The 26,752-nt window shown below is 35.1% G+C and overlaps 1 protein-coding gene across 1 annotated transcript in view; it reads right to left on the reverse strand.

Moving 5' to 3' along the window:
• The window catches only part of LOC146134737 (E3 ubiquitin-protein ligase HERC2-like), a 70,603-nt gene that overhangs the window by 42,678 nt on the left and 1,173 nt on the right, over positions 1-26,752 (reverse strand). Inside the window, exons 3-35 of the mRNA XM_083395605.1 lie at positions 26,103-26,322; positions 25,471-25,627; positions 24,467-24,580; positions 23,789-23,988; positions 23,231-23,394; positions 22,638-22,771; positions 21,758-22,004; positions 20,578-20,742; positions 19,684-19,850; positions 18,862-19,030; positions 17,788-17,930; positions 17,352-17,439; positions 16,689-16,825; positions 16,169-16,300; positions 15,778-15,835; positions 14,973-15,109; positions 14,011-14,109; positions 12,816-12,955; positions 11,952-12,105; positions 11,319-11,486; positions 10,318-10,519; positions 9,085-9,221; positions 8,220-8,334; positions 7,334-7,587; positions 6,920-7,089; positions 6,160-6,427; positions 5,547-5,679; positions 4,774-4,946; positions 3,893-4,095; positions 2,765-2,880; positions 2,131-2,221; positions 1,143-1,310; positions 378-549 (exon numbers count right to left, since the gene is read on the reverse strand). Coding sequence (XP_083251731.1) covers positions 378-549; positions 1,143-1,310; positions 2,131-2,221; positions 2,765-2,880; positions 3,893-4,095; positions 4,774-4,946; positions 5,547-5,679; positions 6,160-6,427; positions 6,920-7,089; positions 7,334-7,587; positions 8,220-8,334; positions 9,085-9,221; positions 10,318-10,519; positions 11,319-11,486; positions 11,952-12,105; positions 12,816-12,955; positions 14,011-14,109; positions 14,973-15,109; positions 15,778-15,835; positions 16,169-16,300; positions 16,689-16,825; positions 17,352-17,439; positions 17,788-17,930; positions 18,862-19,030; positions 19,684-19,850; positions 20,578-20,742; positions 21,758-22,004; positions 22,638-22,771; positions 23,231-23,394; positions 23,789-23,988; positions 24,467-24,580; positions 25,471-25,627; positions 26,103-26,322 — 5,195 coding nt within the window. The remainder of the gene's footprint in view (positions 1-377; positions 550-1,142; positions 1,311-2,130; positions 2,222-2,764; positions 2,881-3,892; positions 4,096-4,773; positions 4,947-5,546; positions 5,680-6,159; positions 6,428-6,919; positions 7,090-7,333; positions 7,588-8,219; positions 8,335-9,084; positions 9,222-10,317; positions 10,520-11,318; positions 11,487-11,951; positions 12,106-12,815; positions 12,956-14,010; positions 14,110-14,972; positions 15,110-15,777; positions 15,836-16,168; positions 16,301-16,688; positions 16,826-17,351; positions 17,440-17,787; positions 17,931-18,861; positions 19,031-19,683; positions 19,851-20,577; positions 20,743-21,757; positions 22,005-22,637; positions 22,772-23,230; positions 23,395-23,788; positions 23,989-24,466; positions 24,581-25,470; positions 25,628-26,102; positions 26,323-26,752) is intronic.

A 26,752-nucleotide genomic window follows, 5' to 3' on the forward strand; every position in this document is an offset into this window, starting at 1 on the left:
TTTATTGGGATTGGTTTCAACAAGATTGCTCCAAGATTTAAAAACGTTTCCGAAGCGATTTAAAGACTTTTTCTCACATTAATTCAATTCGAACTTTATGCAAATGTCATATGTTCGCTTTAGACTTTCCAAAAGTTCAGTGAATAGAATTGTGCGCAAAACTCGGCTGTTACACTTAAGCCTAGTATTTTGGTCTCTGGGAAAATATAATATATAATGAACTACAAGTGGCGTTGCCTTTTTCTCCTTTTATTTGTTATTTTATGATATTTTTTGAAAGGAAATAGCCTAAAGAGCTGTTTTATAGATATTATATCCTGGCCAAACACTTCATATATATCTATTGTATATTAGTTTCGATTATAAGCTTAATCTACCTTAAGAACAGCCTCAGCCATCCATAGTAGGGCGTGTAGTGGGCGTGTCTCGCTCCTCCCAGGAGCAACCTCGCTCCCACTCTCCTCCTGCTCCTCCCCACTCCTCTCGTCATCCTGTGACGTAACAGGCGGATTGGCCAATCGGAGGTCGTATTTGTCCTCTTTGCCCATCCTGACGCAAAACCGCATTGTTTAAACGTTCCATAAAAACAATAAGCTTTATTGACGTCACAATGTGATTTAAATAAAATGATTGTTTATTTGGTCACAAACTCACAATAAATACAAAAAATAAATCGTCACAGAATAAACGTTAAATGCTTGTCCACACAAAACAACAAAGTTTATATGAAAGAGTTGTATTGTTTCAATATTCCACTAGAACAAATTGCATTATTGACGTCATAAGCCTATAGTATGTCGTGTTGGCAAACTTGGAAAGTTTTGCTTCCGCGACCGAATCGCCTTCGAGCGCATAAATTGTGGTAAAGTTTAAAATTAAATCAAAATTTAGTTTTAAGCAACATCCGACAACATTTCAACTCCACCTCATCTCTATTAAAAAAGGAAACCGCGAGCTGTAGTTTGGCGAACCCTGGTTTAAGTGCATGGCATATGTTTTATAAGCTTAGTGTATTGCAAAGACAGGTATGTTCAAGTTCTTCAGCAAACGTAAAAAGTTTCCTCTTCCAAACAGGGCGACAAGCACCGCATTGCACCACACTGAAGTCATTGCAACACTGACCTGATCTAACCTCGTCTTACCTGTAGGAGTTTGTGGCTCCGGAGCTCCAGCGGACCCTCACCCATCCATCCTCTTCAACTTCCCCGATCACAACTCCCTCCACGAACCCGTCCTGGTCCTGCCACTTCCAATCCCTTCCTCGCACAACCTTCACTCCAACCTTCATCTGCGCAGCCAACTCTGGACCGCTGGAACATTAAGAGGTTGGGGAAAAGTGGTAACAACAATATTTCAGCATAATAGTCCGGCAAAGCAAGTAATTCAGGTCAGACACTATTTAGATCCTTATACATGTCACATATATATAATTATATATATTAGGGTTGTTCAAAAATCACTTTTTTTGTCAAATTTCAGTGGGGAATCCTGGAATTGTTAGGTTGCGTCTAAAACCCCGACAAACCAAATCTGAGCACGTTTGGTTCAGTATTAACCAACGACAATTTAAAATTTCAGATTTAGGCTAAAATTTTGGAAAAAAATAAATTATCCTCCTCTGAAAAAATTTTTTCTACTTTTTTGCATTGCTTTGCAATTGAATAGCTATAAATAAATTAGTTTTACAGCTTAAAACTGAGTAGTCATTATATAAATATTTCATTTTAACAACATTTGTTAGGCTGTTTTTAAAATATTGCTACTTATTGTTCTATGTTTTCCTATCTCTCATGTGGTTTAATTCATATGTTGACTCCGATGATTTTTTAACCATACCAAGTAATAGAGATATTTTAATCAACGACTTATTAAATCATTGCTCCTCAACCCATTTGGTTTGGTCGCCGCAGATTTATTGGGATTGGTTTCAACAAGATTGCTCCAAGATTTAAAAACATTTCCGAAGCGATTTAAAGACACAACTCACATTAATTTAATTCGAACTTCATGCAAATGTCTTATGTTCGCTTTAGACTTTCCTTCAGTGAAGATAATTTTGCGCAAAACTCCGCTGTACTCAAGCTTAGGATTTTGGTCTCTGGGAAAAAATAATAAACTTGATCAACTTACTATTGAAGTGAGTTATTTTTCTTTTTCTTCTTTTTACTTTGGGTTTCAACGATGGGGAAGCACCCAGGTTTGGCTGGTGCGGATGATGATTCTGAACAAATTTGGAATTTGTCGTAAAAATCACACAATTTTTTCATTGGTCCGCCTTCATAGGCCCAAATAATATCGATTACTATTTTAGCCCTAAAACTGGATTGAAAGTATTTACAAAATCTTATTATTTACCTTTTCTAGTGATAAGAGTTGATTCCCATCTTTTACAAGTGATGTTTGAATATATTTAAGTGACATTAACTGATGATGATACAAGTTTGTATCGAATCAGCTTTATCAAGATGATGTCGATCTACTTTATGGCTTTGCAATTCATTACTAAGCTTCATTACAGACCTGTGCATAGCGTACTTATAGATTGGCATCCATTACTCAAACAAGTTAAGAAAATAAGAGCAGTTTGACAACACCCTGGATAAGACGTTTCGATACGAACTTGTATCATCATCAGTTAATGTACAACAGGTAACACCATCGGTCTTTATCAAGATAATGGATTTAAAATTCATTATCAAGCTACATTACAGTTCTGTGCCCAACTATCAATGCGTTGTAAACGATTAAGTTAAACATAATTTACCAGGGTCAGGTGGAAACAGCAATCCCCTCAACCGAGAAGCGAACTTCTCAAAAACTTGGCTGCATTCCAACACTTGGCTGTTGGCTGAGAGGATTTGGAAGCCGAATATAAGGAACCTTAGATAAAATTTTGGAGCATAATGGTTGGAGGTTGTAGTAAGACGTAATAAGAATATCAAAGCCCATACAGAAGTAGGTAGCATTTTGTGACATTGTTGAAAACGAATAAACAGTTATTTGAAACGTTCAGAATACTTCCTACTTCTGTATGGGCTTTGATTTTCTTATTACGTCTTTGACAAAAAGATTTGGGTAAAGCAAAAAATCAAACGAATCACACTCATATTTTAATGAGGTATAAATCTCAAACATTTACGCGATTACACTTTACAACAAGGAAACTGTACGGTCGGCATGTTTAGTGCTTGGGACTCACTTTAAAGGCAGATTTAAGCGGGAAATGAATTTTAAATAGACTAAAATATATTTGCCTAATATAATTGATTTTTACTTGCCAGTTTCATCATGTAAATTAAAACTTTTATAGCAGATGATATAGTAATGAGCGACAGCATAAAAAACAGTATAAGGAAGACTCTTGCTGCTTCATGTTCTAGAAATTAAAACTTACCATCAAAAGTGAAAAAAAGAGAAAAAATTAAATGAATAAACCTATTGGTAAAAAACTAATAATATTCAAGACATGTTTGGCTGTCTTAAATTTATACTTTCTATATATTGTCTCACACTGAAAAAAACATAAAGGGGTTGGTACAATGGAAAGATCAGGCCAATAAACCTTAAAGTTCCGTAACTTCGGTGATTATTGCATGATCCGTGGTAAATCCGGACATGGGGGAAATTTTGATACAATTGTCTAGAAATGTGAACATTTTGCCAAATTAAACCACTTTACGAAATTCTATTAGGGGTGCCGCAATATATTTACTATTTCTTAGGGGTACGGCAAGCCATAAAAGTTTGGGAACCAATGATTTAAGGATTCTAACTTCCACAAAATGAGGCACGGTTAAAAGTTTGTCTTATTATAAGTGCAAATGAAGCAAAACGAGTGGACTCCTTCCTCCATTAGTGCGAAGTGGGTTGTCGATACACTCAGTTTACAAACCTGGCGTTGCGCAATAGACTGGCTCGATCCAAACCAGTGTCATTTTCTCCCAAGGATCGCCTCAACATCGTGGAAGCGAACTTTGTGATCTCCCTTCGTTGTTCCACCAATAGAAGGTTACCAGCAGTTCCACAGTAGGGGACGCCCCCGCCATGTGGGGGAGGGGCAGGGGCGGGGCACACTGGATGGGCGGGAATTTCAATCTGCAAATAAGTTAGTTGTCGGAGGTACTTTGAAATGATTGTAAGTACTTTTTGTTTCTGCACGGACTTTTGATACATCCTCTACGACTTATAACAACATGAAGCATTATGACATTGATAATGGGTATTGTTTTAGTGGAACGTTTAAACAATGCCACATTTTATATGGACTTGAATATTTTTGGCTATACTGTGTACGGATCTGTAATGTAGCTTGAAAATGAATGTCAAAGCCCAAAAGGCCGAAACATCATCTTGATTAGGACGTTACAGTACGCACATGTTCTTCAATATTGCTTCCATGTCTCTGCAAAACCTTAATCTATTATGAATAAAAAACAATTCTAGGAACCTCTATTAAAGATGCCAACAAACTTTTTTTTTCAACTTTATTAACCTAATTACCGATATGCAAAATATATATAGATAACAATGCAATAAAACTGTAGTGAGCCTTAATATATTGCCGTTCTTTTTAAAATTTAACCAAAATTTAATTTTTATTAGCATTCAACTCATGTCCACTTTACATTATCTTCATTAAGGAAATATGCTGCGGGCGGATTATTTGACCCGTCGGGCCAGAGATGGGTGACCCCTGTTGTTCTAAAATAATTTTTCAAAAAAAACATTTTTTAAAAACCTTTAATTACAGAGTACAATCGTTTAAGTTGTCACCTTGGGTAGTTGATGTGTCCATCCGTACAGCAGTGTGTGCAGCATTGGAGCTAATGTCCGCTCACCACCGAGTATATTCATCATGGCGGAGTTTGCTTTGTACGAGTCAACTGCACTTTGTGACCAAGCCGACATCTCTCCACGCATCGCATCTAACTCATCGCCACAGCAATCTGCAATGAAACTGCTTAAGAAGCTTTGGGATATTTAAGTCACTCAACCACTCACAGGATAAATACTCCATTTATAAACTGTTGCTACCAGGCATAATGTTACACAAAATAGCTTCTTCGGTAATTACCACTTACAATTTCCAAAGGAGCTGCTTTTTGACTAAATACACCATGCCTATAGTTTCGGGTATAAATATGCGACTAAACGCAAAGATAAACTAGTGAAATAGCAAGTTGGTACGTTCCACACACTTTTGTTTCTTTTATATTAACACAGCGTTTCTTAACCTATTGGTAACGACCCAACATTACACCGCCTTGTAATTATGTGATGGCAAACTTTATTTATTTGATTCATTTAAACAAGGAACTAAGTTGTTGCAACTATCATTGTGTTTATTGACTGTTAACTGATAAAGACTTCAGTCGACATCAAATTTCAGCAATCAGTTTGTATGGCTGGCAAAAAATTGTTAATAATTAAAAAAAATTGCATAGCTATACTTAGCAAAAGTTTAGCAAAAGTAACCCTCAGTGTTAACAATACTTAGCAAAAGTATTTTAATTGTAGTACAACAGATGTTTCAACTACACAGTCACCTTCTTTCAAGGCAAAATCCTCGATCTCAGTTGTTAAATCTTGGGAAATACTTTTCCTTCCGCTCATCCGCTCTGACAGCATCCGTCGCTTCCCTGGATCCGATGAGACCTCGAACAACAAGTCCCAGTTCTTCTGAAAAAACAACGAAGTCAGGGGGTAATGTAAGAAGGACAAAGTGGCATTGAGTCGACATTCTAATAAAACAATTAGCATTTAATACGTCATAATGGTTGAGATTTGTTTTGAGACAGAAAACAAATAAGAATTATATTATTTCTTTATGTAGTACGTAATATTGAGTGTTCTAAAATAATTAAAAATGAAATAAAAAAAATGTACAACTTTAATTTAAACGAAACTAGAAGTTCTACGAGAAAAGCTAGAACTGTTGTTGTAAATATATATTAAGGTTTCAAAACTAACAATCGTTTTTTACGCTACTCTTATTATTCCAGACAAATCTTTTTGTCAGCACGTATTTGACAAAAAAAAAGAGGACTTTAAAAATACTTTTCAATATGCAAATTAATTCAAATATTCAAATACTTTGTGGGAACCCCGTACACAAGCAACACTCAACCGAGACATCGCTCAAAATTGACTTTTCCAAACCTGACAAACGTTTGAAGACTTTTCAAATCCCAAGTTCCCATCCACCTTACACAAGCAATCGTCCAACACCTGGGCCACAACACTACCGATGTCCATTGTGACGTCACCTCGTCTCTGTGACGTCATACCACGACGCCGCAGGAGGGCGAGCGCGCGACGCCATCGTCCAGAGGGGGCGGGGCGCATTGAAGGGGGCGTGGCAGGTGATAGTTCGTTGAGAAGGAATCTGAGTCTTTGCTTCATCGAAGATGTTATCTCCTTGTACGATCTGCGGGGATTTCCCAGATACACAGGTGTTTTAAATATTGAAAGCGATTTTCCAAGAAATTGGTGTAGTTATAAAAAAAATAGATAATTGTAATGTTTGTTTTGTTTTGTTACAATTTTGGGGAACTTCTGTTTATACAAGCAACTTCCAAGGTTTTGGAAGTTATAATCATACAAGGATAATTAAAATTTCTGCAAATCTTGTTGTTTATAAATACAAGGATTCTTAAATCATGATTACTGAAAAACATGTAGTTGTTGTTTTTGGCAATTTTAGAATTTTGCTGGTAGTTTTGCTTTTACAAATAATCTTAAGCAAATTGTTTTTTAGTTTATAAAATTGAAAAGGTTAATTTAGATTCCACAGGCACACACCTACTTTATTTTAAAAGCCTGGCCTAGTGGCTTAAAACTGAAATCAAGAACTTAGCTACAAACGATGGTAGTTATCTGGGTGGGGGTTCGAACCCGCAACCCTGGTACTTGTGCTAACCTCTTGCTTGTTTGGTGCAAATGGATGAGTTTATAGCGGAATGAATGGACGACTCGGAATAGTTGGGTGATTGAAGGAGGAAGATCAAGGTCCGGATGTTGCGAGATGCAGATTGAAGCGTTGGTGAGGTCGTGGTGCTTGAGGAGACAAGCGAGCAACAAGCGACCAACCTGGGGTGGAAGTGAACAGGGATCATGCTATAAACAAACTTTATCAATGGCCGTATTTGTGTAAATCCATGTGTAAATTTAAACTTCTCATTTTGGTAATGGGCATATTCACTAATCAACCGCTTAATACTGATTTTATTTTATGTAAAATTGGGTTAATAAAAAGGTTTGGGACCCCAGAACCCCAGGTGGAAAACCACTGGTTCCGGGTCTATAACCTTTAGTCGTTCCAAACCCAACTTACCTTCTGCACCGGATGTTCCTGGTTGAACGATGGAGGGAGGACCAAAGATCGATCTGAGAAGAACCTCCTCATCTTTTTGAGGAACACACCACTGGAGAGAGCACCGTCGTCACGGCAACCATCTGCCAACCTCCGCAGAAACTCCTCCTCAACCGCTCCCACTCCTCCCACTCCTGCTCTTGCTCCTCCCCTTCCTTCTCCTGTTGCTCCTGGTCCATCCAGTTCGCTCTCTGTGGTTGCTTGTGCGAAAACACCTGGATGCAGATTGTAAGGTTTAACTCAGAAACTTAAACTAGGGTCCGTGGGTTTGTTTTCGAGGTTTATGAGGGTTATTGCAAAAATTGTGCGTAATTAAAAATTGATGTACATAAAATGAATTTGCTTGTGCGAAAGCACCTGCAAATATTAGAAGTTATTCCACGAAAACGACCTCCTTCTTATGCTGTTTTTACTCTTACTAAATTTTTGGATTCATTAGATTCTTCAACTTGTATGTCTGAGTTAAAAATCCAACATATACTTTGTATGTGTCTATTTAGTGAAGTAAATTAAGTGTAATTTAGTATAATTTACTTCTATGAGACGATGATTTGAGCTTAAACTGGGGTCCGTGGGTTTGTTTTCGTGGGTTTGGGAGGGTACAACAAAAAATATAAAAAAAAAATAATACCCTTCATATTTCCACAACAACCGAAAACTTTTTTTTAAGGTTTCGTCCAAAACGTTGCGTTTAAATTTAGTTTGAAAAGTAAAAGGGTTTTAGAGCTACGAAAGAATGGGTGTTGAAGGTTGTTGGTGAATCAGAGCGCAAAAAATGGACAGATTTCATCAATCGGGTAACAAAACAAAAAAAGGCGTTACCGACTTTCAACAAGGATTAACTCACTTTTAAATCTTGGTAAGTCTGCATCGGTGAAGGCGGTAAGATTAGATTTTTGCAATCCGCCAGAAAATAACTGGGATTTCACCCATTCCTGGTCACCACTAGGTGGCACTATATCCTGGAACAAAAAAAAATAATTTGTAAATGCAAAAAAATAAAAAATAAATATTTGTGAACAAGTGTGCTTAATTAAAAACAACACAAAAACACAGAAGTTTTAAACTATTATTAAAGCCTAGCCAGGAGAAAAAATAGTTAACCGAAGATGATAGAAGCTCGTATCGAAACGTCTTAATCAAGATGCTGTCGATCTACTCGACCTTTTTGGCTTTGAAATTTATTATCAGGCTAATTCAATAAACTTTTACAAATTTTTGGAAAATATTTTAAATCGTCTAACAGGGAAATGGTGAAATTCAATTACTCTAGGCCTAATGCCCAAACCAATGTTTCACAACGCATTGGTCGCGACCTAAATTTGGATGCCGCGCGGCTTGGTTGGGTCGCCGACTGAAGTTCCTTAACACAGCTGATCGGTCCAAACCTTAATTCTCTAAAATTTAAGATAACTGGGAAAGCAATGCGAAGGCATGTAGCACATTATTTTTATAAATGCTAATTTCTTGTGTTTTGTTTACTTATAAAAGTTTAGCCAAGATAGTTGGGTGGCAAAAGCTTGTAGATGTTATGCTGATGCTTCATTTCCGGGCAGCCGCAAAGAGTTCGATAAACACAGGCCTAGACTTTTGTAGTGGGATAAATAAAACATATTTAAATATATTTTTAGGGGCGACCAGATAAATGTAACAATGATTTTATATAGATTATTTAAGAAGAATTGTGTCTTGTTAAAACACTGGCAACTTACCGCTATGCTTTTGTAGTGTGAAGATATGAGCAGTGCTACGAGGTGTTGTGTGTGGTAGAAAGAAGGCCCACCGTCGAATCCACAACAACCAGAAGCTTCACGTTCCTCAACACAAGTCTTTAAATCCGCGTCCTCGTCTGAAAATGTTTAAATTGCTAACTGACATCTTTATTACTGTTACGAAAATCCAATTTTTTAAAAAGGTTCTCCATAAGTTAATGTTTCTAAACGAAAAAAGACACCTAGGACTACTAACATAGAAAGACTAACTATTTATTTTATTTTTTTTAAACTAACGACTTTGTGCAGAAATCTAGGGATATTAAAACAAAAATTGGAAATAAATTTCAAAATTGTAAGAATAGCTTGGAAAACAATGTAGGATCACTCTGAAACTGATACAACATTTTTAAACAGCCAATTTGAATATTAAATTTAAACATTAGATAAAGGCGCACACTATACAGTACACAGGATATCTTCGTAGGCCTACCGATGTCATTCGGCCTGATCAGGATTATAATGCAAGCAATGCCAGGCTTGAAAAACAACTTGTCTGTGGTGAGGTTCGAACTCACGACCTCGGCCAAACATGGGTCTGATATTGGTGAGCCTCTCCGAAGACATCCAGTGTACAACACTTGATCTGTTATCATTTATCTGTATTACTTAAGAAGAGCTAAGCCACAAATTACATACAATGTAGACAACGAACGTTCAATTATGTTCAAACTAACAAATTAGTTAAAAAACAAGTTACAAAGTACAACCTGACTCATTATCATCGGATGTCGTCTCAGGCCAGGACAGCTCATGTTTAATGTATGTTTGTATTAATATTGAAATTAAATAAGATTGAATCAAAATTATTTTTCCGGCACGCGATCTATAATAATCGTTACAGTCATCCGGCCCTTTATGTAAGTTTTTGAGTTTTAAGGCAATTTTTTACTAACTTTACCATCTTCGTTAATATTATATATACATTATACAACATCCTACTACATTCTTCAATTCTGGCTAGATTCTAACTGAATAAGAGACTAATGATGCTATTATTTATAGGCAACTATATTTTTCTAATTATGTATTAAAATTAATGACTTTAACTATATGATTTCTTTGAAGCAATAGTGGTCATTTGCTTGTAGTTTATATTATACAAAACACAACTAAAAAATTAAAAACATAATTATGTTACAAATTACTTAATATACAAGTACAAAGCCCAACCTGACTCATTATCATCGGATGTCGTCTCAGGCCAGGCTAGATCCGACCTGATCTTGTGTTGCAAGTTGCTTGATGCGGAGTTGATTGAGTTCAAGTTGTTGTTTATCTTGTTCAGTTTTTCCCACATCGATGAGGCGCCATTACAACCGGCCAACAACTTGTGAAGCTTTCCACTGGATTGTAGAAGTGTGAGGGATAACACCTAGGTTGTGAATGAACATGACTGGTTAATAACTTGAAATAGATTTATTTTGATAAAAAATTTGCAAAGTCAAAAAGGTCGAGTAGATCGACATCACCTTGTACGAACTTGCATCATCTTTAAAAACATCAATTGAAGATGACAAGTTCGTTTCCAAACGTCATAATTAATATAATGTCGATCACGACCTTTTGGGCTTTAATCGAGCTACATCACAGATCTGTGCATAATGTATCCAATGGATTTAATTTTTTTCTAAATTAGATTAAAACTCTTAGAAACTATAATTTGAATGACATTAATTTATTCACATTAACTTAGTGTAAATCACAATTTATTCTCATAAGAATGTAAATGTCACATATTGCTGTGCTAAAGCACATTTGTGGTAAAGCTGTATACATAATAAATTTTTATAAAAACCTCTTATATACCGATTAATGGTCGTGTATATGTGGCAACCAAAAACCTCAACAAATATCGCGCAAAGATAATAATTAAAAACAGCTCCTCTGGTATTTGTAATTCTTGACCAACGTTTCGGCAAACTATGAAAGTCGCCTTCGTCAGGGTGAAGGACATCGAACGCTCGTAGCACAACACGTGAAAAAAATACAAAAAAAAAAAAAAAATTTTTTCACGTGTTGTGCTACGAACGTTCGATGTCCTTCGCCCTGACGAAGGCGACTTTCATAGTTTGCCGAAACGTTGGTTACAATTACAAATACCAGAGGAGCTGTCTTGATAATAATTACTATGCCTAGAAGCAACAGATTACATAAATATCCCAGAAACCTACAAATGCTGGCAGTAGCGACCCCAACACCCCGTTGTTGACAACTTTCATGAGATGCGCGTTGTTCGGTGGGGCTTGGGGAGGGGTGATTAGGGGTAAAAGCGGGGCAATAACCGCCAAAGTGTGGTTGCACATCAATCGGATGTAACCAGTCAAAAGTTTCACCGCATTCTGTGGAAAAAGCGTTTAAAAAGATAAAAATCATATTTTGCAAACGTATGTGTATATTTAATCAGTTCCGTTGGATTTCTTTCTATTTATTTTACCATTTCTAATTTAAACGCTTAAACCATAGTTCAAATTAAAAATAAATCAAATAGATTTTCGCGCATTGAATGTCAAACACAGAAGACTGTCACTAAGTAGTAAACATGAAATGAAAGAAAGAAAGTAATAATAAAAATATATATATTTATTCAAAACGGTTCAGAACAAAAAAGATTTAGTATTCATTCAACGTCCAACTACAACCTCCAGACATTATTCAAAATTTGGTCAAAACGCTAACAAAATGCTGCCTACTTCTGTATGGGCTTTGATATTCAATCTACACATAACTACAACCTCCAGCCATTATCTTAAGATTTATTCGAAACCTTGACAAAATGCTCCCGAGCATTTGTTAATAAACTTCACCTGGTTGCATTCTGTTGCAAATGCATGAGCGAACATGAGAGTTTGAAATCTTTGTAGGATCTTCAAAGCTGCTTCACTTTGTGGATTGTTGTGTGTGAGCTTCCGTGATCGCTGGACCGTATCGCTCAGCTGAGATATCTCAGATAATGTGTTTCTATTGATGATACAACAAAAGTATTAACGACATTTTTATAATTTAATGCTTATTTGTCCAGATACCACATAACTTTTCCACCACTGTATACTGCTCAAAATAAGCACACTATTCATTGTTATAGACAAGTGATTCTCAAACTGGGCTCCGCAAGACAATTTTCTGGGACCGCGAAGCACCTAACAAAAAATCAACACGACGCTCCTGAAGAAGAAAATTTTTTGTGCAATAAAACTTTTTTTCAAAGCCCCTGTAATTAAACTGCTTTAAATGATCAAACAATATGGCCGTCTGATCCGAAACAAAGTGACGTCACTACTCTTGTGAAATAGAAAAGTGGTGACGTCACAAGATGCAAATGAAATGTAGGTGGAATAAGGCAAAAATCTGCTTCCGCGTTAAAAAGGAAGATTATTTTGAATTATTACACAGTTTGCTCAAAAATTTTCTAAAGGTGGAAATCGTTTTGTTAGATCGCAAACAAAGGCTTAAGTGCAGAAATAAATTGGTATCGGACGAGCACCGAATACCGATACTACAACTTAATATCGGATATCGGTTCTGATCCGATATTATCGGACATCCCTAGTAAACCTTATTAATGGTTCCCACAGAACAGCTTTTTGACAGCTACAAAAGTATAGGTAAAAAAAAACTTTATTTAATTTATTTTTTTAACAAGTTTATGATTTTTAACAAGTCCATCTTACTCTTGCACGAATGTCAGGAGTTGTTCAATGAGTCGCGCCAATGTGACTTTTTCCTCGCTAAAGAACTCGATCGAGTCCATCTTGCTTTGTTTGTCTTCTCTCTTGCTCGAACTTGATTCTTGCTCGTTTATTTCCTTTCCCTGGAAATTTACAACATATTCACCATAATCACATATATTTAAGATGCTGAAAAGTAAAAAGTCTATACAAAACTGTGGACAACTGCGATCTCAACCATCAGAAGTCGAACTAACCAACGATGAACAAACACATATAATAGTACAACGGGAGTCTTTGGAAGGCTTAACGAATCCAGTTGATCAATGATGCAAGCAAGGCTGGATCGCAGTTGTACACAATCGTGTATGAATGTTTCAGTAACACATTTCAAGTTCAATTTGAGATAGACCGATACACCGGTTTACCAATAATATCAGCCGATATTTTGCTTTTAAGGATATCGGTATCGGACAATTTTTGCCGATAATTCTCATAAAAATATGATTTTTTCCTCATAAAGCAAATATTTACAAAAACAAAATCATGGTTGGTATGATGCCAAGTTAAAACCAAAGACTAGGAAATTAAAAAATATATAGCTAGATAAACTAAAGTATTATTTGGATTTCATTTTTCATTAATTTAAATTTTGACTATGGGTGAGTAATATAAAAATCGGTATCGGATATCGGTTGAAAAGTCGATATCGGTCGATCTCCAGTTTCAACCGGGGTTGGAAAACCTGCGGCCCGCTTGTCTACTTACTTTATTTCACCTTTTTAGCCCCAACAACAATGCTACAGCCACAAGAAGATCTACTTCCGCCCAGAACTAATAGAACTTTCACATTTTAAACATTTTGACTTGACTCTACGGTTGTTTTTGTCCAAACGTTGCACATTTCATGCGGCCCTTAGCAATAAGTAGGCTCGCCGCCCCTCCTATATATGTCAAACACTTACGATACTATATTTTATAAAAACTTTTTCAGTAATTGTATGTAATTGCATAAAATTATTGCAAAATAGGCAAAATTAATGCACACGAATTGCTAAAATAAATTTAAATTCGTAAAAAAAAAAATTAAAACAAATTTTTAAAACCTTATTATAAATTTTATTGATTCTTTTTTAATGTTACAATAAAAGTACAGGACATGTTTTTATTTTTGTTGAATCAAATACATGTAAGTCACCTCTTCAGTTACGTGATGCCCTTCTATGGATCGCTTGAAGAACATTTCCAAACTGTTTTCGGCGAGAAGGCTCCGGACAAGGAGGTTTGTCATAAAGCTCTGGAAGTAAAAACAACTTGCTGTTCATAAACTTGTCCTGGGTGTTTACATTAAGTGAAAATGTACAAACTATGAACACATTTCAATGAAGAAGCATATTTACATTTCCTTGGCCTTTTAGTTTTTTAGCTCTTCTATCTATGTCTTTAACTCCAATTAGGTTTAAAAAAGATCTAAAAAAACTTAAACATTTATATTACATTTATAAAAACACAGAATACCGAAGTGATGTTAAAAACGGCATCTTTAGATCTGTTTCAGTTGCATACAACCAAAATTCTACAGGGATTAAAAAGCATAAAACAAGCTTTGTTTTATAGTTGTATTTAAAAAGTTTGTCGTCTTGTTTTTGACAAAAGAAGAAGTATTAAGTAACGAGTATTTGAACAAACGTTGCGGAACAACATACGAGAGCGCAACATCAGACAATCGCGTTCCGAGTGTCACGTTAATGTGATATCATCTTCAGTTAAATGGAAATAAACTATTAAGAAAAAAAGTAGTTTAAAAAACAAGATATGCTTGAAACATTTTGCAAGTAACGGTTGTGTTTTGACTTCATTTGCACAATGAGTGTGATTTAATAGTAGTTGTGGCAGGCGTCCCATGAAAGCTCAAAGTTTAAACCCAATTCTGGTTCACAAGTCAAAACGCTCACAAAATGTGTATTCTGCGATCAAGACCCTGGAGTCGTACTGGCCAACGATTAAAAAAATAACCGGGTTAAGATTTGTTTCCGGTTCCACGTTGCGGCGGCCACTTGGGCCAAATATGAGGACGAGGCAAAGTTGCCCGGCGCCAGACCGTATGTGAACGTTTTAAATTTACGGCAAGTGTTTCTCTTTTCAACGAATATGTCTCACCTTCCCGGCGAGAGATGTGCGTGATGATGAGAGGAGGAATGAGAGGACGGCGGATCGCTCTTCAGCTGTTGGAAGGAGCTCCTTCCAGCCCACTAGGAGGCACTGTTGGGCTGCAGACTGGATGCTCGGTGGCACACCTAGTGGTTAGAATATATATGTGTTAAGTCAGCTAGGTGGCGCTGCTGAGCAGCTTAGTTTAATTCAAACTTTGTAGCTTGTTGCATCACAGAAAGCGTTTTGTGTCAAAGGTTCCGCTTTAGAAGAAGCTGAATTGCTTTAAAAATAAAATTGGTTTCTTAATTTTTATTGTTGACGGGGCAAAATGGCAACGGTTAAGTAGATTCAAACTTTTTCAAATAACAACGCCCATCCGCAGTATATTTTGGTTTAAATAGATTAATTGCTTATCTTAATGTTGAAAGCATATGTTTGGTTAATTACTGTATGAAGAATAACAAATCTAATCAATTTGTAGATTAAATAGACAAATTTGTATTGTGCGTATGTGGTCAATGGGCGAGTGTTTATTACAATTGACTTATTTTGTTAATCCACTGCTGCCAGGCGTTGTATCAAACAAAAATTGTTTTTCTGACTCAGGTTCCATTGTACGTGTCCATGTTTGAACTTGACAAAATATATACAACAGCCGGACACAAGCTCTTTTTATATTGATAAATTTAAAACATCCACCAGCTATGTGTTTATGTATGCCACATTTGCTTGTATTTATACATTAATTAGCCAAACATAGGATTCCAACAGTAAGATAATTATTTAATGTAATACACGATATATTCCTCACCAGGTCTGCTTGCCAGGAACACAACCCTAGCCTTGATGTTGGCTAGAGATTTATTTCGCTGTGGACCTGCCAATCAATATATGAGATTATTGAAGGAAAAAAATCGACTTTGCTATAATTATATCAGACATTTTACTTTTAAATAAACATAAACCAATAACAAATTCAAGCTTTTTAACAATATATTGGGATGTGCAGTCACTATAAGAATGTCTCCTCTACAACAAATATATAATAATAGAAAATATAAATAATGTACTTATAAAAAAAAAGTGAGTGCCTATAATTTTCTTTTAATATATTATAAATTATATTGTATTATAAGTTTAAAGTTGCTAAAGTAGTGAAATTATCAACCCGACAACAGGTTTTTAGCTTCTACATTTAAAGCGTTAGTTTCGACACCTTGTTCGATTTTTGTGTGTGAAGATGAAATCACGCAAAGTTGAACTTGCAGGATCTCGATGCAGGAGATCACGAGCGACTCCTTGTCCTGGGAAAGTTGGTCGGTAGAGGTGCAAGTCTGCCAGCAATTTACATCAACTTAAACCAGGGGTGGGCAAACCACGACACGTGGGTCGGGTGCGGGTCAACAAAGTATCTACCTTCCTCAAAGCGATGCAAACAAACAGTGGTGCACAACTGCGTGCGAATGTTTCAGTGGTTTGGCAGAACTAGTTTTTATTAAGCGCTTATTCGAATCCCTTGCATATTAATTAAAGTCTAATTTATTATAGTCTAATTTCTTTATTGTAAACTTTAAGCTTCCAAAAAGTTAATTAAAGATATTTGTGCCGCCAAAGTTCCGCTGTTATGCTTACGTTAATCCGAAAAAATGTTGATAACACTAATTTAAAGCAATTTTTAAACGTAAAAATAATCTAATGAAACTGGTTTCAATCGACTATAACCTTAGTAAATAACGTATCCAAGCATTGGAAGGTCTGGGCTGAAGTGTCGATCACAAATGGCAGATGCTGGGGAATGTTGGGATGAATATCCAACTTTTGGTAAAGAATGAACAACATCGGGTGTCCGACTGCTAGCCCTGCAGAAAACATCGTGTTTACACCAAATTAACGCAGTTTCAACACAGAGTTGCAACAAGTCTTTCAGTAATAGAGTGATGCTTTAAAATTATAAGTTTGTAAAATAAATAATAAAAAATTTAAATAAATGATAATAAAATACACTAATTCTTATTTAAAGGTAAACTTCTCAAAAGTTAAATTTGCTCAAACTTTTTGGCTAGAAACTAGTTTTAATTTTTTTCATTTGATTTTTAATATTACGGACAATACAACCACTTGGTAGTTTAACTTTTTCTTGCTTTGCGAATTGTTCTTCGCTATGTTGTTGTTTTTGCCTTAGACTTTTGCAGGTGTTTTTTACTTTTATAGGCGGCCCTATATATTAATTCTACATTTAAAAAAAATAAAAATCAACAATTTAAAAATAAAAAATATACTACTTAAAAAAAGTAAATAACTCAAAAACAAAACTAAACAACTTGGAAATAGAACTTAAAAACAAAACTATACATATTGAAAATAAAATCTACAACTTTTAAATACCTTTGTATTCATCTTCTTTTAAGTCCTTAACAAGTTGGTGGGTTCCAGATGGGTTTAGCAAATCACCGACGGAATTAAACTGCATCAGCTGACAATTACAACAAAATGCATTAATATATAAAACTATACAACAATCAAGGTTCTGCCATTAGGTCAAGCGAAATATATGATTTTTGCAGAGTTTTTTTAGGGTCATGTATTTGGCGACCACCAAGGCGTTTTAAAAGACCCGATTATTTCATTTAAGCACCAATTACTAATTGTCTGCTGTGGCTCAAGTAGATTATATTTTGAAAGACTTTCGTAGAAATTTAAGAGGCCATTCCTGCCCCTTGAAACACTTGTTAATTGCAGTTTGCGCTTTATTGTTTTTCAACGATATCAGAAAAATACCATTTAGTACATGAAATAAAGGTTCATAGAAACAACATCCCACCTTCCCGTTGCCAGTGACAACCACGATCTTGTCCCCTGCCGATTCAACATCGACTACATCTTCGATCGGACAAAGTTTCGGTTCATCGATATCCTCGCTGCTGTAATCGTGCGGTGGGCCGGAAAAAAGCGGGGAGGCTTTGCCTGAATGCAGGGGTTAAAGGTCAATTGAACATTTTTTTGATTTTTGTTGTTTTCTTTAGCAGAACGTTAATCTGGCAAAGTAACTGTAAATCAGCAGCTACAAAGTTAAGGTCAATGAGGAACAATATTTGTTTGTACTCGGCCATTTTTTACTGATAATCACTGTGGAATTTTTATAGCATTTTTAAGTGCAGTGTAAGGCATTTTCTGTACATATTTTTTTAATTTGTAAAAAAACTTACGACCCTCTAAATGTCAATAACATCTTTGTATATGAGGAATTTCCTGCAATAAATGTAAAAGTAAGATTTTTGCTTCTAATCAGTTAATTTTTTGACTGCCAGTGCCAAATAAAAACAGGTGCCAAGTGTTTTTAAACAGAAGACTGACGTTCCGCCTTTTATAAGCGAGCATTGAATGCAATAGTCGCATTACTGAAGATTATGTTGGTTTACTCGATTTTTTAGCTTCGGCATTTATTATCTTGCCACAGTTACTGAGTACCACTTGAACCAAAGTAACAAAAAATGTTAATTAAATCAATGGTTTTCGGTCAACTAGCTTGGAAAACGATTAAACATTGATATTTTAAAAATAAAATTGTGGCTTACTGTTAACTATTTGCCTAACATATTCAACATTTCAGTAGTTTGCCGTAGTGGAAGAGATTTTTACAGATTTAAGTTATTTTTTAACCTTTTAAATTCCCAAACAAATAGTTTTGATTTTTCAGGTAAGAAATGTGACAATGTTGTTACAGTAGAAAACTATTGACCACACATTTATTTTAAACCAAAAGGAAAAGTTTTTAACGTATTAATAAAAACTTTTGTAAAAAACAGGTTAAAAAATAATTCATTAAATAATCTTTAACTATAAAAAGAAAAAGAAAAACAGTTTAAAATTATCTTTCAATCATTAAATCACTCACCCCAGGCAAATAACTTTCCACCACTTGCTACAGCCAATGAGAACTCTTGTCCGCAGTGAACTTTAGTAACCTTTGACCCCTTAAGTGATCTAATGATCTGAGGACTCCGTTTGCTCATCACGTGACCAAGTCCGAGTTTCCCGTGATCGCCATCACCCCACGAAAACACCTACACGCAAATATGTTTGTGTATTGATAACACGTCACCCCACGAAAACACCTACACGCAAATATGTTTGTGTATTGATAACACATTTGCACGAAAACACCTACACGCAAATATTGTTGTGTATTGATAACACATTTGCACGAAAACACCTACACGCAAATATGGTTGTGTATTGATAACACATTTGCACGAAAACACCTACACGCAAATATGGTTGTGTATTGATAATCTCTACTTAATTTTAACCTGAATATGAAAATCACATTTATATTTACGGGAATTTAAAAGTAAAAAAAAACAATAAAAATCTTGTTTATTGATAGTTACTTTTTTATTTTTGTGAATTTTTTACAAATTTTCTTTTAAACATCCAAACAAATAAATCAGGCAATATTATTTTCAGGCTAACTATGAGCGATTTTCGTTGAGTACATTTTTAAACAGACAAAAATATGTAAACTATAAATCAGGAAAACTTTAAATTTTAGTAACTAGTGACATTTCAATTTTGATCGAATAACATTTAAAGTTAAAACAAAATTCAAAAAGTTTCAACCAACTTAAACGAATATAAAAATTAAAAACAAATTTGATTTTTTTTATTAAAAAAGCATTTCATTAAAATGTAAAAAAAATTAAATTCTCATTCTTACTCTCCCCTTGTCAGTTAGCGCCATCGTGTGTGCATCTGCGGTTCCGCATGACACAGCAACGATCCGGTGTTCCTGGAGTGCAGTGACCCGTGTTGGAACCAACTGGTCCTCACTGGTTCCATGGCCCAACCGACCATAGGTTCCGCACCCCCATGTGTATAGCTCCCCTGCAATCAGAAAAAATGTAAAACCTCGGACAAGAAACTTACTTATTGGTCAAACAAGTTGATTTAAGGCAAAAATCTTCATTTTATGTTTTATTGTCTGCAGGAGATTTTTTTATATTTAAAAGTGTACAAGCCACTTTGAAACAGAGAGTAGCTTTCGAAGAACTACAAAAAGTAATAAGATTTAGCTATTTTTTTTAAGCATGAGCCTTCTAGCTTTACTTTTAGGTACTTTTCAACTTTAGATTATTTACTATTAAACTACTAATTGATGCAAGTTAGGTTTTAAAATGTGCTACAATTGCTCAACAAACAATGTTTAAACTGTTTATTTTACTAAACTATCACTTAAACATGTTATTAAAAAAATACCTAAACATTAAATATGTTGTTAGTTTTGATTAACAATGTTATACTTTTTAAACAAACTTAGGTCCACTATGCACGGATCTGTAATGTAGCTTAATAATCAATTGCAAAGCCAAAAAGGTCGAGTAGATCGACAGCAGGACGTTTAGATGCGAACTTGTATCATCTTCAATTAATGTGAATCTGATCAAGATGATGTCGATTTACTATTTGGCTTTGAGACTCATTATGGAATAACATTTTTACAGGATTTATCAAAGAAACATTAAAACAAATGTTTATTTTTTATAAAATCACTAGCAAATATACCATCTCATTTATAAAGTATTTTAAGAGAAAATATACAAGATGCCCAAACCTTTATCAGTGACGGCTGCGCTGTAGTTGCACCCACACGCGATGTCACTCACAAATCGTCCAGATGCGAGACCGAACACGGAAATCACCTTCAACGACCAACATGACGTAACGTCTCCATGACCCAACCGACCTCCTTCGTTGTTGCCGTACGAATATACATTGCCTGAGGAACATTAATGTAAGAAACTGAGTTTATATCAGCGCTGCAGATTTAGTAATTATATTTGTGACAAAATGTAAGAAGATAATGGCGTATAATACCCTCTATGACAGGGGTTCTTAAACTGGGGTCCATCGACCCATTTTTTAGGGGGTCCATGAAGGCCTAATTGAACTATTAGTGTATATTCTAGCAATCTATTTTTCAAAGAAAAGAGTAGGCTATAGTTAAAAATAAAACATTTTTTCACTGAATATATACTTGGACTTAATTTCATTTTACATTTTTTGGACCGAAAAGAGCAAATTTCTGAAGTCTGTTTGTATTATGACGTCATCACTAAAAATTTCTTGCCTTCGCTGGTCCGTGCGAAGCAAAAAGGATTTTTAGTGGTCCGCGGTAAAAAAAGTTTAAGAACCCCTGCTCTATGGAAATTTGAGGTTAATTTAATTATACAGATCGTAAACAATTTTCGGTTTAGTGAATATACTGTTGCTGCCAGTCATTATTTTAATTGTATAATTGTTCTTCCGGCAAAATTTTATTAAATTACCAACCGTTGACCACCTATTCGGGCAAACTTCTTCAGGGCAATATAATTTCAACAATAGGCGAAAAATATGTTTATACAAGAAACACAATAAAGGAAAAAAACTGTTTGGTGTTCCTCAAATTGGTTTTGTTTAAAACTTTTTGTAATATAGACAATAAAGCTAAATCTGAAGTAAAAGGAATAAACAAAAGGATTTGTGTAACAATGAAATAAATGCTACGCTGGTTTATAAACAACCCATACGTAAGTTAAAAATACAACTAAAATACAGGATCATATTTCAAGACCTTAGTAAGTATTTGTTTCACTGTAAAAAGCTAAGCAAAAAATCATAAAACCCTAAATCAGGTTGTTTTGCATTAAATATATTTTGCTTAATATGAGCATTATCAACCAGAAAGCTTCGTCTTTCACCCTTTGGACTCCGGCAAATGATTTTATTCAAAACATTATTTCAACTCTAACCTTCTTTAGTGAGAGCGAGTAGGTGTAATCCATCAGGATGCATCGCAACTTTGACGAAGCACTCGTTGCTTATCAGTTCTGGTTGTTGTTCGAGGAATTTTGATGAAACGTTGTCGTAATTGAATCGATGGAGGTCCCCGGAGTGGGTGAGAACCACAACCGACTTCTTCCCCGCACAAATCTGCTTCACTTTCACGTAATCAAGGTTTTCCAAAGTTCCCTGGAATTCTAAACTGGAGCAAAACACCTGGAACGAAACATTGAAATGTTTTAAAGAGAATTTCACAAAACATGGTAAATTTTTAGCCACACTTTGGACCAAAATGATATTTTTAGGCAGAATTTTAGTAAAATGGTAATTCTAAGCACAATTTTGGCTACAAATGGTAAATTTTAAGAATAATTTTACCAAGAATGGTGAATTTTAAGGAGAATATACCAAGAATGGTAAATTTTAAGAATAATTTTGGTTAAAAATGGTAAATTTTAAGCATAATTTTTTAGGCATACTACAAATTATTAGGATTTTTAAAAAATATGTCATTTTGTTGATATTTTACTATGATTCAGTGGTAAAATTTACAGAAATCCTTATTTTTCACAAGTTTACCATTTTTTAATAAAAAAAGTTGTGTACCAAAAAACGAAGTTTATTGTTTTGTTTAAAAAAGAAACAAATTAACCCTTAAAAAGTAGGCAACATCACACAAAGAAAAACTAAAGCAATCCATATGACATTTTTGACAAAAAGTGTTTAAAAGCATGATGATTCCCCGAGGTAAATATTATAACCACTGTAAGCTCAAAAACCCATTTCTTTGTTTTTTTAATGTTAATCAAAAATGTCAGAAATATATGCTTGTCATTTTATGCGTTTAACCTGGACTTTTCCATCGGCCTGTTGGTCTTTTGCAGTCGCATCATCGTTGAGATCGCTACACCCGACCGCAGTGAACAATCGCTGCGACATCTTTCCAACGTGGGACATTATCATTACCGCTGCCTGACGTAAATCTATCGCAATGTGTGGGCATTAATATTCAGGCTATATTACAGTTATAAAATTAATGGATAACTGTTTATTGTTTAATATAAAGAATAAGCACTTTGAGGACTAGCTTGCTTTTTTTCCAGAAACGGACAATGCCTGTTTTTTTTACCTGGAAAAATATGTACTTTGTTAATTTTAGGAAACACTTTGTAACTACTTTTGGTAAACAGTCAAAATATTAGATTGAACAAAAAGGTACATTCTCAATTTCTTAACTTACAATTTTAATACACATGGTTTAAATAAAAAACTGAAATACAGTTTGGTTATTTTTACTTATTAAAATGATGAAATCAAGTTTGTTAATGTTTTCACTTTTCTACAATTACACAAATATATTGAAAGAAAAAAAAAATAACAACTAAGTAAAAAAAAACTTTTGTTGGTAGTAAGTAACTTAATCTGTCAAAGTAACAGCTTACCAATATTTCCGTCTTCTTTTTTTGCGTCCGGTGTAACAGAGTTGGTGACAGAAAAAGTTATGTTCATCTTTTTAGTAATATCCGTAAAATATTCGCACGACTCCAACTTAGCGATTCTTCCCAAAAATACACCGAGGGGCGCACTTGAGCCAAATCCTTCTTTCCTGGAAAATTATAAGAAAAATTAGTGTTTTAATCAATTATAAGTCTATTACTGTAAGAAATGTCTAAACTAGAACAGTTTTAAAGAAAATTAAAAAATATAAAAAAACAAGACAGATCTAAAAAATAAGAACATAATTTTAAAAGTGCAAACTAAAAAAAAATGGACAGATTATACAACAATTAAAAATACAAAAATTGATAAATTCTAATATTAAGGCAAGCTTGGGAAATAAAACAAAATTAAAAAAAAGAAAAAAGTTAGTAATGAGAAAAAAATTAAAAAAAGTGGAAATTTAACAAACCAAAAAAGCATAAAAACTAGACCAAGTCGAGTGAAAATGCAGAAAAAAGAAAAAACTAAAAAAATCCACCAATAACAACCCCATAAAAAACCTGTTGTCTGGCAGCTGGCGTCGTGATTCCCAAATATTGATGAGAAATACAACAATATCGAGGAGATGAGACAAAGTTCCTCGCTGTAAAGCCAACTCAAGAAGGAGGTTCAGTGCGATGTGCTGGTCGTGCTCCGGGATGCCACAGTGGCCAGTGGAGGGCGCATCGACACTGGTGAGTTGAAAAATATCGGTTTGGGTCTGACTCATTCACAAATCTATGTTTTAAATACAACAGGGTTGGTCTTGAATTGAAATTTATAACACATGCCCGGACAAAATCACACTTCGCCATAACTGTTGGCATGTCGTCCGCAAATTTTTGTCCTATTAATTGTTTTTCCATAAATGTAACCAGCCTTGGTATTTCAACATGTATTAATACAAATCCTCGTATGCTTGGGGGTTGTTTGCCAGACTATTGAATGCGTGGCATGATTACGAAGTGAGATACGTTTGTTTAAGTCAGTAAATGCAAAGCCTGTATCGTTTGCGATTTACTTAATAATCTGCCTAAAGGTGTATAACGTGCAATCTGTCGCAAACTTAGTCCAATATAGGTCTGACAGCAACCGATTTGTGCTTAGGGCTCTCGTCAGTCAAGCGAGGGGTTGTCAATCAGCACTCACCCAGAGCAAATTGCACTCGCATTAGCTATACACAGGACTTACCTTTTAACAGCTGACCTTAGGAAAGCATTACATCTGTCAACAACTTCTTGCCACGCGATTGGGAGGTTTTCACAATCATAGAAGGAAGCCAGGGGCAGCTCACGAATCGCATCGAGTGTGTCCTGAAACAATGCAACTTAAACATTTGGTGGAAACTTTTATTAAAAAGTAAACTAAAAAGTTACATTACAACACAGCTCTCAACTGGGGCGTTTCTAATACTTAAGGATGGCAAATGAAATATTTTGATTTCTTTTCTACTGTTAGTGTATTGTTTGATCAGAGTTAAATAAACATGAAACTTTCGCTACTTAATATGCATTTTTACACATTTTTATAACATTACAGTTGATTACTTGGCGTAAATGCCACTTAGGCTATAATCGTTCATTTTTTTATCGGTTGGTTGCCTTAGCCAAAAATCTTTAAAGCCACTGCTTAACATTAGTGGCAAAAATGAACAGAATAAAAAATAAGGGGGTTACCAAGCCATAACATTCCTATGCTCAAACAAGAAAACACAATCAAAGGTAACTTTTTACAAATATTGAGCCAAATTTGAGATTTAAATTTAGAGATTAAATCAAGCGAAGAAATCACAAATCATGGGTTAATTACAATTATAAATTGGTAAAGGATCGGCACCGATACCACACTTATATTGGACAAGTACCGATACTACCACTTAGCATCCAATCCGACACAAACAACATCATAACTATGCTTAAACAAGCAAAACAGATAAAATAGACAATTTTTTTCAGGTTATTAGGAATACTTGCTTCAGCGTTAAGAAAGTTACCTAGTTATTAATCTGTTGTTTTTATAAATTAGATTTTTGGGTAGCGATATCAGAAATCATTCCAGTTGATCATGAACCACGGCTGAATTCCTATATTAATTTAGTAGATCGGCATTGATGAAACCCTAGTATTGGACGAGTATCGATACTACACTTGGCAGCATCTCAGGTCCAATATTATCAGATATTCTTACTGTTAATCATAGTCACCTGTAATATTTCCGTGCAAAGGTCCGAGTCCTCGCCCATCCTCCACATTTTACGAAGGAAAAGGAACGCAAACGACAACGTGAAGCGACTCCCAATGCGCATTAGTTGCCCGGGGAGGTCGTGTCTGCTCGGAGTCACTTCCCCAATCGCTTCAGTGCTGTTCGTAAAACATCAATTAACACAGACATTCAATGTGGAGTTGTTTGTCCTAATGATGCAGCATGCAACATGCTATGGTTGTTTCTCGACTTGCTCCCCTCTGAGCCTGTGTAGTTCAGTTGGTAGAGCAACGGTCCTGGCTTGACCGGAGGTCGTGAGTTTGAATCTCATTGCAGGCTAGTTGTTTTTTAGCCTGCTCTGCTTGCATCATTGATCGAAAATATTTGGTTAGTCTGCGGTGGTTTTTGGTGTATTGAACCCAGAGTCAACTTGTTAAAATTTCCAATATGACAAAACCTAAAAAAATCCTTATCTATAGTTGGGAGTTTAGAATGACATTGTTTTTCATTTGGGTGAATGGGATGTAGCATTTAGTCGCATTCCTAACAAAACTAAAAAGTTAAAGAATCGTTAAACCCTAAAGTATTTAGTTAAAATCCTACGAACAAAAAATCCCCAGCATAATAACTTACTTTGTGTTATCCATTGGTTTGAGATCAACTTTGTTGGAAGGCTTTTCGCTTTTTATTGTTGCTTTCTCGTAAGCAGCCGACACGGCCCAATAATGGTACGCAACTACATAAAGCTGCTTCAGCATCAAACTTGTTGATTTTGACTTCAGTGCTGAGACTTTGCATAAATCTTCCTGTTCATTCTTGAGTTGAGAGACATAATCCAACAGCTGTTTCTCACCTTTGTAGAAAAAAGAGAAAAAAAAATAATAAAAATAATAAAATAAAACAGAAAAAAATAGAGAAAAAACAACAAAAAAATATCTAGGAAACTCAGGTAAGTATCTTAAATTAGAAACAGTTTAAGTTTGATAGGGTTTAGGCTTTATGCCTATTGCTTATTCATCCAGTGGTTACAAACCTTTTGGGGTTAAAATGCCACCCTACAGAAATATTTAAATTAAACTTCCAGACTGCAAAGTTTCAAGTAGTGCAGAGTCTGTGTTGGACCCGAGTCACGACTCTGACATGAACAGTTCCTAACATTGAAACTGACAAGGCCGCCAACTGTAAATTGAAAAGTCGTAACAACATTTGGTGAAATATTTTCCAACCATGTATTGTGGATGGATGCAAGATGACAAAGCTATATAAGTGGATTGTTGAATATC

Source organism: Ascidiella aspersa, chromosome 8 (genome assembly GCF_963924565.1).
Source record: "Ascidiella aspersa chromosome 8, kaAscAspe10.2, whole genome shotgun sequence".
Taxonomy (NCBI): Eukaryota; Metazoa; Chordata; class Ascidiacea; order Phlebobranchia; family Ascidiidae; genus Ascidiella; species Ascidiella aspersa.